General features: G+C 46.7%; 1 protein-coding gene across 3 annotated transcripts in view; it reads left to right on the top strand.

Moving 5' to 3' along the window:
- Positions 1-17,895, top strand: part of raph1a (Ras association (RalGDS/AF-6) and pleckstrin homology domains 1a) — a 78,757-nt gene that overhangs the window by 36,096 nt on the left and 24,766 nt on the right. For all 3 annotated transcript variants that reach the window (XM_024799422.2, XM_076875118.1, XM_024799421.2), the window contains 6 exons: positions 11,565-11,693; positions 11,784-11,892; positions 12,293-12,432; positions 12,521-12,763; positions 13,702-13,857; positions 14,689-14,859. In XM_024799422.2, coding sequence (XP_024655190.1) covers positions 11,565-11,693; positions 11,784-11,892; positions 12,293-12,432; positions 12,521-12,763; positions 13,702-13,857; positions 14,689-14,859 — 948 coding nt within the window. The remainder of the gene's footprint in view (positions 1-11,564; positions 11,694-11,783; positions 11,893-12,292; positions 12,433-12,520; positions 12,764-13,701; positions 13,858-14,688; positions 14,860-17,895) is intronic.

The raw sequence follows: 17,895 nt of genomic DNA, 5'->3' as shown, positions 1-17,895 counted from the left end.
TGAAGTGTTTCCAGCTGGGCGTCATGTAGCTGGAGTCGAGTGTTTTAACTGATGCATGAAACGATACATTTTTAGACAGAAGCTGTAACGGTTTCTTTATATTTATTACACGGCGTGCTGCGGGGAAAAGCCTGTTCTAATGTTGGAGTCTTTATTTTTATTTTTTAGCACCTGGCGGCTCTTTTTTACTTCTCATCTGTAAATAATCTGCTCTTTCACGTGATTCAGTTTATTTTGAAAAGTCTCAACAGGATCTTGAGCTTTATTCTGGAAGTGGACATGCGATGGTTTTACCGTCATTGTTGCATAAAAACAGGCGCTTGTCCGTCCGTAGTGTGGTTATATTAAATATAGGAGAAAGAGAGAACTTTAAGAAATTAATAATAACTACAGTGACATCAGAACATGAAAACATATTGCTGTAAACAGTTTATTTTGCGACACCACGAAACAAACAATAGTGTGAAATGAAACGATGTTTTTATATCGTCATCTGATATATATCGTTGTATCGAACAGCCCTAGCTGGTGGTATAAATCTGTGAACTCCTCCTAGAGCATGAGGTGTGTGTGTGTGCGTGTGTGTGTGTGTGTGTGTGTGTGTGTGTGTGTGTGTGTGCGTGCGGTTTAGGAGCCCTGAGATCACACAGCGTGTTCATTATGAGGCTGCTGCTCTGATATCTGTAGTTTCACACAAGTCTAAATGAACCCACTGCTGCACACACATGTGTACCACACTGGTGACATATCAAAGTGTGGTATGACCCACACACAGTGTGTGGTTGTGAGGGAGTGGTTTGTGTCAAAATACATGAGTGAAGTTAGATCAATAGTGTTTATTTCAATTCTTTTTAATATAGATGTGAACTAGCGTATGTAAAGTATGAATCCCAGTGCACTGCGAGTATATGCATCTGTGCGCTCTGTGAGAACAGATGAGACCACACCGGTGCCCGTGTGATGACTGTTTACAAACATCAGGCAGCTGTGACCGATCACATGATCAAACGTTAGAAAAGCTCTGCATGTCATCTTCTACAGGCTCAGCTCATATGCACGCAGGATTTTTAAAGTCACTCCATAACTAATACAAATCTTTCAAAGTCAAGGGCAGAAGTCAAGTTGTTAGGAAATCTTGTGAATGCTGTAACTAAAGGCGGGTTTTTAAATTCTCCTCTTTTTTTGTTTTTCAAACCACAAATATTTAGAAAACTCAAAGGTAGCAGAGATGTGGGAACAGCACCCAGCACAACATTTAACTGGATAATATTCAGCTGCATGCAGGTTCATCAGAGCACAGGTGAAGACCTACAACATCCTGAATATAACAAGTGGAACTATAACGGTTGTCTCACCACGTGGTGTCTGACGTACAAACTCCACATACGGTGGGTGAAAGCATGCAAGAGTAAAAGGTTTTTCATGTTTTCGTCCTGTTGTGAGTTCTTTAAGCCAAAAACGATAAACTACAGGAACACAGCTTTGTGTCTTTGCAGGGTCGGGTTGTCTGTGTTGGTCATGTTGTTGTAGTGTCACTGTGCCTGTATTCTCACCTCAGCTTTCAGCCTGCTTGTGTGCAGGCGAATTACTCAGGGCAGCGAGTGTGCACTTACTCAGTCGTACAGTAGAATCAACTTCCTGCTGCCTCCTGTTTGTTTCTATGGGAGCAAAAATAGATCTCATTTGTTCTTTGTGTGCGTGCATGTGCATGTGCGTGTGTGTGTGTGCATGTGCGTGTGTGTGTGTGTGTGCGTGTGTGTGTGTGCGTGTGTGTGTGTGCGTGTGCGTGTGTGTGTGTGTGCATGCGCGCATGTGCGTGTGTGCATGTGCGTGTGTGTGTTTGCGTGTGTGTGCGCGTGCGTGCGTGCGTGCGTGTGTGTGTGTGCATGCGCGCATGTGCGTGTGTGCATGTGCGTGTGTGTGTGTGCGTGCGTGTGTGTGTGCATGCGCGCATGTGCGTGTGTGCATGTGCGTGTGTGTGTTTGCGTGTGTGTTTGCGCGCGCGTGTGCGCATGCGCGCATGTGCATGTGCGCGTGCGCGTGCGTGTGTGCGTGCGTGCGTGCGTGCATGTGTGTGTGTGTGTGCATGCGCGTGCATGCGTGCGTGTGTGTGTGTGCAGTATCATGTTACATGGCTGCAGCTGAGCCCTGTTGGGGATCTGCTGGGTCTTGAGGTTCGGACGCTCACCATCATTTCCACCACACACATGCGCACACGTGTCCGTTTGCTTGTCTCTGTTTCTGTGACACAGGGTTTGTCCTCCAGCACGACACCTGCAGACACAGTGGCCACTGCGTAACATGTGTCTCTGGCTGTGATACGCAGTGTAAGCCAGCAGAAAGGCTGCAGCAGCACAGCACTCGCTCTCTCCACCTCCCACTCTTTCTCCGGATTCATCTCATCTCCCTTCCTTGAGAAACAGAAGCAGGTGTCGATACGAAGCAGGGAAACAGAAAGGAAATGATGTAATGCCTGCTGTGGGTCTCGGGGGAAGTGATATCATTGTGCTGGATCAGCAGGCGGCCCCCCCGCTCGTCCTCTGCTTCCTCTGCCTCCCACCATCCTTCTTCCTGTGTGATATGAGCTAAACCTGTGCTGTGCAGAAATTACACTCTGGAAACTGTATTTACGTGAAATCTGCTGATGTAATCTGCTGTTGCTTTTGTACGTTGCTAAGAGAATCAAACAATGTGTGTTATATTATTAGTGACCTTTTTACAAAGCACAGGAAGTACAGGATGGCCTTTTTGGTCTTTCGGGGTAATTTCCTGCATCCTGTTTGAGCTGGTGATGATGTAACAAAGTTAAAGATGGCTGAATGAGGCGAATGACATCGGTGACAGAACGTCCCCCTGATGGACGGATGGCCTTTCCTGCTGAAACTGAAATAAAAAACTAATTTCATTGTTAAAAAAAACCCTACATACTAGTCATTTGGTTTAACCTACAAATACACCCTGATCAAAGCTGCTCACACCAGCTGTTTTATTGTTTCTAACATTTGTAACTCAGTTTGTATTTATTCAGGTCAGAGTCCGGATGAGATGAGAGTCCAAGAGGTGAGCAGAGGTTAAAGTAGGAAACTGGGGAGCCACTGGTGTAGAGGTGAACGTATTCACTTGTTCGATTGCAGCTGGAGACACAGATTCCCTTCTGGGGTTGTGTCAGAAACCCCTCGGCCTCATCCAGATAGCAGCTGGTGTCGTCTGCATAGCAACGAAAACGTCTTATCTAATAATATTAGCTGGATCGATAGAAAAACGACGTGTGTCTGTGGGTGGACGTGGCCATCGACGACATCCCCACACCACCAGCAGCATGGACGGGATGAGTCCATGCTGGTCTTACTGGACAAATGTCACAGCAGAAATTCAGACGCATCACACCAGGAAACATTTTCAATCTTCTGTTGTCCAGTTTTGGTGAGTCTGTGAATTTTTAGCTGTGAGTGTGGTGTGGACGTGTTGCGCATGCAGAGAGGCTCTTCTTCATGCTGTGGTCGTACTGAGTGTTAAAGTTACTTCCTTTTAGCTCAGACCTGTCTACCAAGTCTCCTCTGCCCTGTGGTGCTAACGAGGGACCTGAAATCTCAGACCATCTGACACCAACAACGATGCCTGAGCTGCTGCCGTTTGTTGATTAGATATTTGTTTACATGTTGTCATGGTAGCGAGTTTTAAAATGACCTCCGAGCTGTGAGGGAGCTTTTGAAAGGAGAGCGAGGCTAATAATCATCATGTCGCCTCACCGCGCTGCTGAGTGTTGTGAACTAATGACTCTGAGTGTGCTTCCTGTGCTGTTAGCAGAGCTGCAGACGACTCTGGCACCATCACAACGATGCACATAGAACCAGAGTAAACAGAAAGCATCCTTCCCCACACTCTGGGGTAAACGTGTGTGGATCACAGGAAGCCTGGCTCGCATCAGTCTGACTCACAGCTGTGCCCGATGCCTCGTATTTAACCTTCACTGTAGTAAATGATGCTAACTCACAGCTGAAACATGGCTGGTTTCCATGTTAGACAAACTGGGAGACTCCCAGTATACACGTCTGTCATATGAAGGCAGCATTGTGGGAGAGCCTCACTACAGAACCAGCGTTAGACTCTGACACACACACACACAGTGTAAAATCATTCACACTGATCTCATCGTCAGCACGATCCTCTTTGGCAGAAATGTTAGAGGCAAAGTTAAGAGAGGAAGTGAGGAAGAGACATCCCGAAAACATGACTCGAACAAATCTGCTCAAAGATCCTGGATTTGAGACGGAAGCATCACCTCTGTTTGCTTTGAATCAGCTTTGACTCTAGACTTTAGTGATACCGTTTGCATTTGTCCATGATCAAACCCATCAAACTGGAAGCTCTTGTATAGGGTGAACTATTTAAGCTACCCTAGCCCAGGGACCCCTTACTGGGGATAAAGACTTTCCTAGGACCACCCGCCCCGCTGATAAAACTCTTCAATCATCGTTCTGATGGAAGCAAAACTCGAGGTAACTGTTTCTAATTTTAGCTGGTTTGGTTTTTGCATTGCTTGATTAAAATATTTGTCCAGTGTCCTAATTGGCTCAACCCTGGATGATGCACAAGCTATGACTCGCGGACCGCTGGAGGTCCGGGGACCGCAGTTTCAGATGTGCATCTTCTCTGGACCGACCCGGCCCTGACTGAAATATCTCAAGAAAAAGTGAACTGTGCTTGTAAGTGTGGTAATTAGACAGCGCTGTGCGTTTGAAGCTGTTGAGGGAGCCTTTTAGTGTGAGTGCACCATCAGCAAGCACCACAGAGGAACGAGTCCCACCCGGATTTACTCACTGCTGCGTTTCTCTGGACCTGATTTATAGCTTCGCTTCACAGAAACCCAACAAACCCAACAAGCAGGCCTAAAAATACCGTCCTCTGTGAGTGTGCGTGTGTGTGTGTGCGTGTGTGTGTGTGTTTGATGTCCTGATATAGAGCCGTGGGAACGAGCCACATTGAATGCACTGGAGCTGGAGGGGTCTGTAAAGGCTTTTCTGTTGTTGCTCTGTTATGGCAGCAGACCAGTTGTTGCGCTGCCACAGTTGGAACTGGCCAGTACAGATGCAGCATTTTGCTCAAGGGCACTAAGACAGCAGCTGTTGGTGAAGTCATGAAGGACTGGAACCCTCTGTCTCCTCTTCCCTCCTTTTGAACTCGTCTCCTCTCATCGCTCTCTTCATTTCATTTCTTTTTCTCCTTTTTTCACTTTCAGTTTCCTTTTGTCATTCCCCTGTTTACTCACCTCCTCTTCATTCATTTCCTTGTCTCCTTCCTCCTTGCCTCATTTCCACTTATCTCTTCTCACTTTGTGTCGTTCTCCACTTGTTCCCTTTCTCTCTGCCTCTCCTGTATCCTTCTGGTGTCCTCACCTTTTTCCCTCCTTCTCCTTTCCTTTCGTCTCTTTAGTCCTAGTGTGCTTATGAGTTTGTTAAGAGCACTCAGACTCTGCATTGTTGCTGCATAGTGCAATTCAATCACAGAAAACTGGAGGGCAAGCAGACGTCCAGAAGGAGCCTGACATTCGCTGTCTGAGGCCGCCCTGCTGCGTCCTAGAGGGAGATGGGCCTTTGTATCCTCAGACATACAAGCCTGAACACTGGCTCTACAGTTTCAGGTCTGGGAGGGGCTGTCTATGTTAGCGTTAGGAAGTCATCTTTCTGCTCTCGTCTGTTATTTAACGCTGTGGGAGAGAGGTTTAGGCCCCTCCCGTCTGTAATGATTTGTAGTGTTTGCCAGCTGGTTACAGGGCGTGGCGTCGTTGGAGTTTGCTGGAAACAAGATAAAAGCTCTCAGAGGTCGTTGTGCTGTCCGTCTCATCTCACAGCATCTTTTGTCTAAATGTCCAAAAAATTAAAAAATGTCAGTTTTATTGCGGCCAAAGACGTGCAGTAGGATTCAGCGCTGAACGCAAAGCCAACACTGACCTCAGCTCGCTAATATGCTGAATGATCCCATGCAGCTTTCTGCTTTCTGTCTTCATGAAGACACTTTGTTGGTCTGCGTTGTGCTGAGAGCCAGAAGGTCGATACAGACTAGTGGATTCTAGCTAGCATTAGCTTTGAAATAGCAACTCTCTGTGAGTAAGTACAGTTATAATAAGAACGGGCACAGTTCCTCGTTAGAGACAACTCAGGGTGAGCAGCGTTCTCAGCACCAGTGTGCTTAGACACCTGCCTGCATGCTGAGCTGTGCATGCATCGTGTAACAGCGCAACGTTCACACTGTAGCGACGTCCTGCTCATGTGAGGGCGCTGTCGTCTCTACAGGATATCGAGAAACACTGTCTCACTCCCTCTAAATTGTAACAGACAAGTGGGAGAGGATGGGGGAGCGAGGGAGGAGGGGGACAATAAACGAGGGAGAGACATGAAGAAGGGAGGATGGGGGATGATTGCATGGTTTCATTGTGACACACAGGAGGAGTGTGGCTACAGCAGCACAGTAATTACTGTTTACTTTGGACACACTCACAGACACACACACACTTACAGCCCATCACAATGAGTTGCTGTCTCAGCTGTTTGACTCAGAGCTGTTTTTAAGGCTCCACCTGAAGGTGCACTTGACAGCATGCCGATGCTGGAGGGTGGAGAGAGTACAGCCAAGCTGGACGCTGACATCGTGCTCTCTCATCTTTTTACACGACACTTACATGTAGCCGTGCAGTGCAGTCATACCTCCTTCATGATGTGATGACAGATATTTAAAAAAGTAAAGGCACCAGCCGTTTGCTGTTTTAAATCAGTCCCAGTCTCCTACTGTACTGGTGCACAGCAGGACACTGGTGTTTTGATTTTGGCGTTTTTAAAGCCAGATTTTGTGATGTCACTGTGAATCTGCTGACTCACTGGCTAACAACTGGTCAGAAGCAAGAACCGAAGCAACGATGACTAAAATGTACAAAACGAACTGAAAACAAGTGAGATAAGCCCAGGCTACGCCTGCAAGCCCCTCTGAGACCCCACGGCCTTAGCTGACATCATGTCACACGTCAGGTGTTTCCATCTCAGTTCAGACTGATCTGTGAGAGAATAATGATCACTGTCTCAGGATAAAGAGTCATAGGATCGAGAAATGTCAGCACATTTCTGGAGTGAGAAACTTGAGGGACAAATATGTTTGCCACCGAAATACTCGAGGGGAAAAATATCAGGTTTTTATTGTTTCTATCAGCCGACACAGGAAAAGAGCCACAGAGTAATGAAGACAAAAGCACCAGCATGAGCAAGAATGGCAACGACGCCGTTGACTCGCCAATGGACTCTGAATCAGGCTTCACACGGACCCTCTGGTCACCATTTCTTTATTATTATCTTTATTCATATATGTATTTACTCAGTGGTTTCCTTTTGCTTTTTACAAACTGTCACGATCGGGCGAATTACACACAGTAGTTCGGCGTGCCCGTGTGGCGGGCTGGCTAGACCCAAACATGGCGAAGGCTAGCAGTGGGTTGGAACAGACACGCAGTTATTCTAGTAACGATCAGTGCACGAAGCGTGGCTTCAGAACTGGCGTTACAGACGGAGAGCGAGTGGAGCCGGGATGAGAAAAAGGATCGAAGGGAAAAACACTCACGGTTGCTGAATCAGGCGGAGACTGACATCGGCAAAATTTCGGAGCTCCTGACATGAAGAGAACAATGTCTGAGCGGCGAACAGGTGGGTGGCGTCTCTCTTTTAAACCCGGCCCCGTGATCAGCTGATCACCGGCTGACACAAACGGTGCTGCCAGAACGAGCCATAGTGGGCGACCAGTAGCCTGACACAGCTCCTCAGCCTGCTGCTCCTGGTGTGAAGCTAAGCTAACATCCAGCAGGGACGTGCTCGTGTCCGCTGATCCCAGAATGAGTTTGGAGACTCTCCGGAAAGAGGCCGACACACATGGTGGTCAAATAAGTGCTTTGTACATGTAACTGTTCTCTACTAGCATTGTAAAGATGAACATGAAGCACGGTGACAGTCTGCCTGGTATCTTTGTAACTAATATTCTAATTGGTGTGATGCCGTTGACTCACCAGTGGACCCTGAATCAGTTTTTGAGTGTCAGAGAAAAATAATTGTAACAGCACATTTAAGACTTTTGATATTGATTCCAGGCTTATTTTTAGACGAATGAACTCTTTGTGCAGAAATACCTGATGATTCATCCTTAAAACTATCCTGACGCAGTTTCAATGTACGGCAACAGCGTTGTGTGACAGTGTGGTCTTACGTCTTCTTCCTCCATTTAAAATATGTGGTGCAGTGACCAGATGTCAGAGCATCAGATAAGCTGAACCCAAGCTGAGTCAGACCTGATGAGAGGAGACTGTCCAACCTTTGGCTGCATGGAAACAACAGATTGTTGCAGAAGAGTGCAGCTGTGAGAGCTTTCACAGCGCTCCTCTGGTCCCTCAGCAGCCCCAAACCACACACACACACACACACACACACACACACACACACACACACTTGTCTAAATGACAGACCTTGCTAACCACAGGGATCTAATTGTAGCAGCGCTCCTCATACCCGTGTGTGTGTGTGTGTGTGTGTGTGTTGGTTGGCTATGTATCTCCATAAAGGGGGCAGAGTGGTGACGAGTAAGCAGCGCTCCAGGAATAGCATACTGTGCCCTGGGCAGCACTGTGGGGTTGTCTGGGTGGAGAGCTGGAGGAGCTGCTTATAGGAGGCCTGCAACACTGTCACTGTTGAGTACAACTCGATGAGCTGTATGTGCAGCTTCACTTCACAGCTAATCTTTACCAAAAGACAGTTTTTTCACATGTACTGGAAAAGAAAAGAACAGTGTGTAATATCAACTATGATGATTTCATTTACCTTCAGTGTGACGTTAGAAACGGCAGAGTCGAGATCCCTACAGTCAAAATAAGACTGTTTTCCTTTGCATTGATGTTCAATTTACAACAGTCGTCTCAAGGCGCTTTATGTTTGCGTGTGTTGATCTTCTCTGTGGCCTTCTGCCCTGCTATGAGCTGGTCTTAGAAGTGTGATGTAGGGAGAGAGTGACTCCTTCTGCATGCATACATGCCAGAGGTGGGGAGAACAGCTGAACAGCAGTTAGGGTGGCAGTGGGTTTCAAAGCAGCTTGTAGATGCAGTTTGAAGTTTCTCTTGCTGAAATATTCATGAGCTTCCCTGAATAAAATGTTGTCTGAGCATGTGTTGCTCTAAAATCTACTGATGCACCCCCCGTACTATCAGACCTCAGGCTGATGACAATCCCGACGGTCCCGCTCCTCTTTAGTCCGGAGGACACGGCATTCGTGGTTTTTTTTCTGAAAAGAATTTTAAATTTTGATTTGTCTGACCTCAGAGCAGTTTTCTGCTTTTCTCTGGTCCACCTTAAACGAGCATTGGTCCTGATAAAAGGATTTCTGGATCAGGCTCTTCTTTGTATGACAGACATTTGACCTCCACTCATGGATGGCACGATGACCTGTGTTCACAGATGTCTGGAAGTCTGAGCCCATGCAATGATTCTATGATTGAATCATGTTTTAATGCAGTGCTGCCAGAAGGACCAAAGATCATCCACATCCAATATGGAGTTTAGGCCTCGTGTCTTCCACACAAAGATTTTTTCAGATTCGCCGCACTGAGCATATTATGTAGTCGATGAAACCCAGTCGTGCTGCTGACGTGTGACCAGTTACAGTTACATACAAAATGGTAAATGGCCTGTATAGCGTCTTACTAGTCCCTAAGGACCCCAAAGCGCTTTACACATCCAGTCATCCACCCATTCACACACACAGTCACACACTGGTGATGGCAGCTACATTGTAGCCACAGCCACCCTGGGGCGCACTGACAGAGGCGAGGCCGCCGGACACTGGCGCCACCGGGCCCTCTGACCACCACCAGTAGGCAACGGGTGAAGTGTCTCGCCCAAGGACACAACGACCGAGACTGTCTGAGCCGGGGCTCGAACCGGCAACCTTCCGATTACAAGACGAACTCCCAACTCTTGAGCCACGATCGAGACAAATGTTCCTCCAGCTGATTTCAGCACCACTTACTTTCCGTCCTTATGCTTCATTCCAAACTTTTTTTGAGCCGACTTCAAAATCATCATATTTTCAATGAAATAATAAAACATGTCAGTTTGAACATTTCCGCTGTTGTTTTATGAAATAAATGTGGGTTTTTGAGAGCTGCAAATCATTTCTTTCTATGTCTCTTTTCATTTTACACAACTTTCCAGTTTTTCCTGCATTGGGTTGATATCACATCATGTAGCCAGACAGTCTTTGACGTTAGCGGGTCCACCATGAGATGCTAGGTTAGTTGTATTCATGGTCTGAGGGCTTTCCCATATTCTGTATATGCTGTGTTAATATGGGTGTCGTGAGTGTCAGTGCAAATAAAACAAGGTATGATTATTTTAATGTGTCATGATACCTTTCTAATATTGGTACTGTGTTTTTATGCTAGCTATCTTCTGACTATTAGCTTCTGACATAAATGATACTTGTGTAACTCTGGCGAATAAAAGCAATTATTTCTTAGAATAGTCTTCAAAGTTAAGCGATTCATTCAGCTAAACTGTTGTCAGCAGTATTTTTATTTACCAAAGAAATGAGCTTGTAGTTGGAATTAGCCTGATGACTAAAGCGATGTTTGGTTGCAGGTCATGGTTTTACTTTGATAAACCGTTGGAGCATTGGTTTCATTACAATAAGATGTGTTTGCTGCTGGTTGTCAGCAAAGTATTTAACAGCTGCTGCGTGTCTCTGATCTGTTTCTCAGTATATTTAAATAACTCTGAGAGACGTTAATCAAAGCAACGCTCCCTCGCTCTCTGTCTGGGGACACAGACAGTTAATCTCTCTTAACCTTTCCCCGGTATTTTCATTTCTGGCTTCGGACTCTTTAGTTCTGTGGAAACAAACCGCTCCAACTCTTCCTGTGAATAAGACTCAAAGGGGTCGAGAAATTAAACAGTTCTCTTTAAGTAATTTATAGAAAATGTTGTTTTTGACCACAATGTCAAACATATCAAGATGGGCACAACAGAGACTGAAGGTCAAAGGACCAAACAGTGTAACAGCTGACTGCAGTTCTTACTGGCTCACACTCGTCTTATAGCCTCATCATTTAAACTTTAGTCCATTTACTGGTTATCTGTAAGAGGGTCACTAACCATCATTTGGGCTTATTAAAGGCGTGCTGGGGCAGGGATTATTTCCTGAGACATTTTAATAATTCCAATCTGAGAGATTATCAGACTACAAATATATTCTGAGCAGCTTCTAATGTGCATTTGAATTGTTGGAAAATCCCAAAGGAAACGATGAACGTCTCAGGGACGTCAGAGTCCATCCTGTCTACTGAATCCAGCTGGACTCTTTGAAGCCGGATTCCTGCTGCCCGTCGATTTATTACACGTTAACCACTTGCACTGAATTTGCAGCTTTCACACAACAAGCTTCAGACAGGGTTTAAGAAGGGTGTAGTACACACTATTGACCACCAGATGGAGCACAGAGATCACAGGTGCAGCATTAATGAGCATGACTCTTCTTATCCTCAGATGGATCAGTTGTCAGATGAGGAGGTGGAGGTCAGAGAGGAGGAGGAGGAGGAGGACAGTGACAAGGAGGACCAGGACCTGGATAAGATGTTTGGTGCCTGGCTGGGAGAGCTGGACAAGCTGACACAGGTACACAGAGCATGAACAGTCCGTGCTTATCTGTGTTAGAAATGCAGCTGCATGTAAACACTCTCCTTTCTGCTTCGCCTGCCAATCCAGAGCCTGGATGACGGTCGCTCAGAACGGCCACCTCAGGAGAAGCCTCCGCTCAGACAGGAGACCAACATAGCCAACTTCTCCTACAGATTCTCCATGTATAACATCAACGGTCAGACATTTTATTTTTATTCTCCCTGTTTTCCTTTTTCCCCCACAGGACGATGCAGCCCACACCTTACTGTTTCCTTAGCAATTAAATAACAACCAAGTCCTAATCAGACGTACACACATCATCAGCAAGTGTGCGTCTGTAAAACGTTTCAGCAGCTCGCTCATCTGCATTTTAAAAGCATAATAAAAAAGTGCTTTTCTCTGTCGTATGTATTTGCCCTGATGTTTGGTGAAAGATAAACTCTGTCGGTACATTTTCAGTTACCATAAAGCGTGTTGTCATTCTAGTCTATAATGAACGACCTTCTGCGTACAGGTCGCTGACCTTTGTCTGTTCTTGTTCAGCCATGCCTGCTTCCTCCTCTTTGTTCCTGCCTCACATCCTTCTGTCTCTGCAGAGGCCTTGAATCAGAGGGAGAATGTGGATCTGGATGCTCTCATGGCCGACCTCTGCTCCATCGAACAGGAACTCAGCACCGTCAACGCCAAACCAAACAGCTCTGGTAGCATGGCCCGTCTGGGCATAACCGATACCAAGGTACGCACAATCGTCCCTCTTGTCGCTGGCTGTACGTTTACCGACTGCGCCTCTTACGCTAACGCTTTCTTTTTTCTCGTCTCTCCAGGTTCGCCAGAAGCCCCCAGCTGGGCGCAGCAGCAGGCAGCAGCCAGCAGGGGGCAGCAGCGGTGCTGCCGGCAGTGGTAGTAACAGTGTTAGCGGTGGGGGTGGCAGCAGTGGGGCGAGCAGCAGCAGCAGCAGCACCAGGGCGTCACCGGCCGGCACCATCAGAGCTCCTGCTGGGCAGCAGGGGAGACCAGCCCTGGCTTCTAACTTCAGTCTGGATGACATCACAGCCCAGCTGGAGAAGGTAACAGTAAAAAGTACACATTTGATTTTATTACAAAGAAGTGTTGGGACTCAACTCAACCCTAACTTGATGCAGAGAGAGTGAGGGGAGGGCAGCTGGAGGCTGAGCCCTGTTTCTCTGAGCTGTGGTCACGTTCTTCTGTTTGTTCCTGTCATAGTCGTATCACAGACATCACAGTGCAACAGTTTAACACACAAACTTCACAGCACAGATAAAGACGTGTGCAGCCTGCGACAGATGTAAGGCTGGTCTCTGTGGACTGTGTCAGCTTCCTAACAACATTTGGATGCTCGTGGCTGATGTGATGGACAGCTGTAGCTGCAGGCTGATGCAGCTTGTACCCGAGCTGCCAGCTTGGTTGTCTCCACTGTCACCTCGGTCACCTCGAGCTCCAAAAAAATAACATGGCTGTGGACATGTTGATGCTTCAGAACCCACAGGTGGCGTCACAGTGACCACATCCATCTTTCATGTTCGCTGTGCTGCCATGAACGTCATCTTTGCCACTCCCTTCATTCCCGTGGCCTTTAACACAGCTCAGGGTTCAGGTTGCAACCAGCACTTGGACCAGTTAAGGATGTTAGCGCTGTTTCCTCTTTAGCGTGATAAGCCAGACGTGTGACTGACCAGCAAATAAAGGCCTTTCCTGCTTTTCTGGGGGGGGAGTCGGTCTCCAAATGCTTCCTAGTTAGTTCTTTGCGTGTGCAGATGTTAGGCCTGAACATAAGACAGTCCTGGATACACACCTGGATGCCCTGAGGATACAATAAGATGTGACACAGCCCTGATATTAGTGGGTAAAACTTTAAGGGCGGATTCATCGAGCACCACCTGCATCACCTGTCAGTGATGACACATCCGCAGCACCACCAAAGTGCTCCCTTCCTGCAGACGTACTCGGTCTGTCCTCTCATTTCTTCTGTTTGTGTCTCCTTCAGGCTTCGCTCAGTATGGACGAAGCTGCTCGTCAGACCTCCTCCCACTCTCTTAGCTCAGCCTCCTCCTTCGCATCCTCAGCCACGATGCGAAGGCCCGGATCCTCTCAGAGGCAGCATCGACGCACGGGATCGGTCGGCACGGTCAGCGAACACGAGGTGAGAGCAGAGCTTCTGCTTCATCACAACATCAGCGTTACAAAGGCAACAAAAGAAACGAGAAAGACAGAAGTAAAGCGGCAGCAGGAGGATGGAGTCAGCTCAGTGAACTGGTCATCGGTCTCAGATGTGAGCGCGATGGCTCTGCACTGTTCTGCAGGCTTTATAGGAGGAACTCGAGTCCCGTCGACTCGGTTTCTGTGTCCTGGCTGTGATCACGTGGAGCCGTGTCATATAAAATAAAAGATATTTGTATGTTTAATGAAAGCAAAGCAACAGTTACACAGCGGTGCTGCTTACAGTGTCTGTCATCAAGAGTTCTGTTACACAGAGACTGTAGTTGGATGAACGCTCGTTTCATGGGTACCTAAACCTTTTTTATAGCAGACACATTCCCGGGACGGCCTTCGTTCTTCTTTTCAGTGTTTTGAATTAGAAACCACTGTGACTCTCAGTATTTAAATAGCCCATCAAGTCATTTACTTGTAGACTGATCTTTAGAGACGTTGATTCGTTTGCAGTGACCACAGTCTGTTTGAAATGCTCGCCATGGTTACTTGCAGGCTGGACTGGGTCTACCTCACACTGCAAAGCATGAGTAAACATAAGTGCTGACTTGTGCTCAGGGTTAGTGTTTAAAGACACTCTGAGACGAGCAGCTAGCAGCTTGTTAGTAGTTAAACAGCAAACTGCTGTCTGAGCACATCATCTCAGCGTTTTAAGCTCATTAGCGTATTATCTCTACGGGCTTGTCCAGCGTTTGTGTCCAGCTGGTCTGACGATGACAGGGCCTCTCTGCTCCTTCTTATGTCTTCTGGTTTGCCACTTTAGGCACGCTCGATTGTCCACTCGTCACGCTCCTCCATCACCTCAGCATCCGGAGTTTCCGTTAACTCGGCTTCTTCCATGGACTCGCTGGACAGCGTTCTGTGCGCTGACCCAGACGGCCAGCAAGTGACGCCCCCAGCAGAAGGAGCCGGTCGAGGTCATCCCAACACAGAGGTACACGGCTCTCTGTTTGTACGGTCCTGTGCTGCTGTAGCCGAACATAAGATACCTTACTGTAGATAATGTGATGACCAGTAAACTCACAAACAAGGAGGTCCTTTGGTTGGTTAGAGGTTAAAAGTACAGATATTCACTGCCTGGCATTACACCTGCACATCACACAGTAACTGCATTTACACGACACACACACACAATTAAAGAACATGCGGAGCGCTCAGGAAATCCAAACACAGCTAAGTTCTGTTCATTTAGTTTTCTCCTGCAGTTTTAGTGGCTTGAGGGTGAAAATACGCTCATAACGAATCATATGCACGATATTATTAATGGATGCATACATCACTCTAGTGTTGCAGCTGGAGATGAGTGTAAAACGTATACACTGCAGTTTCAGAAGACTTCCAACAGCATGGACGTTTCCACAGACTGTATGTAAAAGATGGACATTATGACAATAACACCAATAGCCTTAAACATGGATTCTAGCAGCCCAGCAGGAGGCAGCATAAATGCAGTTGTCCTTACTTCATGTGTGACTTGGGTCAACAGTTCCAGGTGAGGTTACTAGTTTAAGGCCTCCTTATTGTTACTGCAGCCTCGTGTCTGTTCAGTAAACTCAGACTGACGATAAATGGATCAGAGACTGTTGTGTAGCTGTCAGTCTGATTCATGTTCTCCTTAAAGACAAAGAAAGCTGAAGCCCTGACAGCCACACAGTGTGGAAGTGTACACTATACAGCAGTGTGGGTGAGCACTGGGTGAACCCACACTGAAAATGATCATTGGCAGCTGCCGATGGTTCAGATGGGACAGGAGGCTGTGGTTCATGCTGCCTGCCAAAGTTTGACGACAGAGACGGTGCTCTCAGTGAAAAGGAGCCTTTAACCCCCAACGACCAACCAGCCGTCTTTTTCCATGAGACTCAAAGTGTTTGGGACCAACGATGCAACGTCACCCTGTCTCCTCTCCAACAACACAACCTTGTCGGCTGTTTGTTACTGGTGTGTGTCGGGTTATGCTTTGTGCTGCTTCAGGCTTCGTCCTCGCCTCTTTTATAATCCACACTGCTCCAACAGAAAAGCTTCAGTGACGCGCACATGCCACCACAAATAACAGCTTCTTCTTCTTCCTTGCTGAGGAAGTTGAACCTCCAACCTTGTTAGTGCTGTCACCTTGTTTAACAAAAACCAAACACACCCTGTTACTGTGAGGAAACGGGGCTACTGCTCCAGTTTGTCTGAGAGAGCAGAGAAGAAACAATATTAGAATAATGGAAGAAGCAAGAGTGCGTCAGCATGTGAGAGTAAGACATGTTAGCAACACAAAACATCCAAATACTGAGAGGGCTGAGGAAGAAAGACACACAGAGGAGGAAGAGGAGAAGTGCTGTACTGTGTTTGCCGGAGCATTTCTCCCACAAGCTCATTAGAAAGTGGGACTCGTGCAGTCTAATCCCTGAGGCTCTCACTCTGACCGTGGGCAGCAGAAATAACCCCGTCGCTGGACTCAGTAAATTGAACTTTCTAGTTATGGCTGCTCTCGCGTGGACGCACAAAGGTTAGTCAGACATGAGCTCTGAGTTAGTGGGAGCCTGACTGTGGTTCAGTTCAGGACACGCCTGCCTGTTTTCTTTCACCACACAGCAGAAATATATTGATGTTGAATGTTTGAAAGTCCGATCGTAGAAACACAGTTAAGTCAGTATCTGGGCAGTGACACATCATCAGCTTTGATAGAAAACAGTGACCCTGTGATTGAAGCACACGAGCTGCAGGAATCGAACTTAAGCATGAATATAAGGCATGTTTCAATACTTGGATGAAATCCTTCAGTCTTTGTCTGGAACTCGTGAAAACAGTCACGTTGTGTTTCATCACGCTAACAGCAGCAGCTTTAAATGCTAACGTGTTTCAGTGCAGAAGATGTATATGTGGTGAAATTAAAAGCATCATTTTAACTAAGTGCATGACGTCACGTTACTTTAGATAAAACAATCAACTGTCAGCGTTTACCTGCTAGTCTACAGTGTAACGCATGGAGTTGTACTGAGACGCTAACAGTGTTGTAACTGGTGTGTATGACTACACAATCGGACACCTTTGGGTTCACCACGCACTCTGGTTAGATTACGCTGAGTTAGTAGTTGTGATTATTATTAGTCTGTTATCGTCTTGTAAACACACTGAGCTGCTCTAACGGCACCAACAGTGTCATAATTCCTGAGAGCTGTCCATTCAGAATATTTAACATCCCAGTCATGTTTCCAGCCTCGCCTGTCTACATGTGACAGGACACGCCTGATCTGCTTGTTTCTGGGTAGCAGCTCTTTTTGTCACACACGCTGTGGACGGGTCAGTTATGTGTGTCTGACCTAAATATTATTTTTAATCTGCGGCTGTCACGACAGACCTAATGCTTTCTATAAAATAGTTTCTAGAGATTGAAGCAAATGTGCAGTGATCAGATTATAAAGATGAGAAGAGAGAGGATGGGTTCGCATCATTTTAACATTACCCCAAAATAGCAGGTCAAAGAACCTGTGTCATTGTTGAAAGTGCCTCCTGGTGTGTGTTTGGTCAAAGAGTTCACACTCGGTGCAGTGGCTCTGCTCATGGACAGGAAGTCTCACCACGCCACAGACGTGTCTGCAGTTTCTTTCTTAGCTTTGCCTTTAAATTCGAGTAAAACTGTACATTTAGTGACTCAGTCGTAAACACTGTTTTACTGCACGGCTGCTGCGACTCACTGTACTCGTTTCTGTTTACATGATTTAGCCTTGATGTCACGTTTCCCACATTATTACCCAAACTGCAAACTAAACAGTTTGTCCTTGAATCCATTCAGCATGTTTGGCACCATTTTCCTCTCCTTGATGGAAAACTGCAACCAAAGCAACAGTCTCATTGTGCTCCTGTCTTTATTGTGGTCTTTAGAGAATATGTGCTGACATTTGCAGAGACACATAAAACCTGAAAGTCTCCACTGTGACACCGATTGCCTGACACTAAGTGCTCTTTGCCATCACCGTGGTGG

The sequence above is a fragment of the Maylandia zebra genome, linkage group LG16 (assembly GCF_041146795.1).
Source record: "Maylandia zebra isolate NMK-2024a linkage group LG16, Mzebra_GT3a, whole genome shotgun sequence".
Classification (NCBI taxonomy): domain Eukaryota; kingdom Metazoa; phylum Chordata; class Actinopteri; order Cichliformes; family Cichlidae; genus Maylandia; species Maylandia zebra.
The sequence above is the reverse complement of the archived record's forward strand: the minus strand, read 5'-3'. Positions and strand labels throughout refer to the sequence as shown.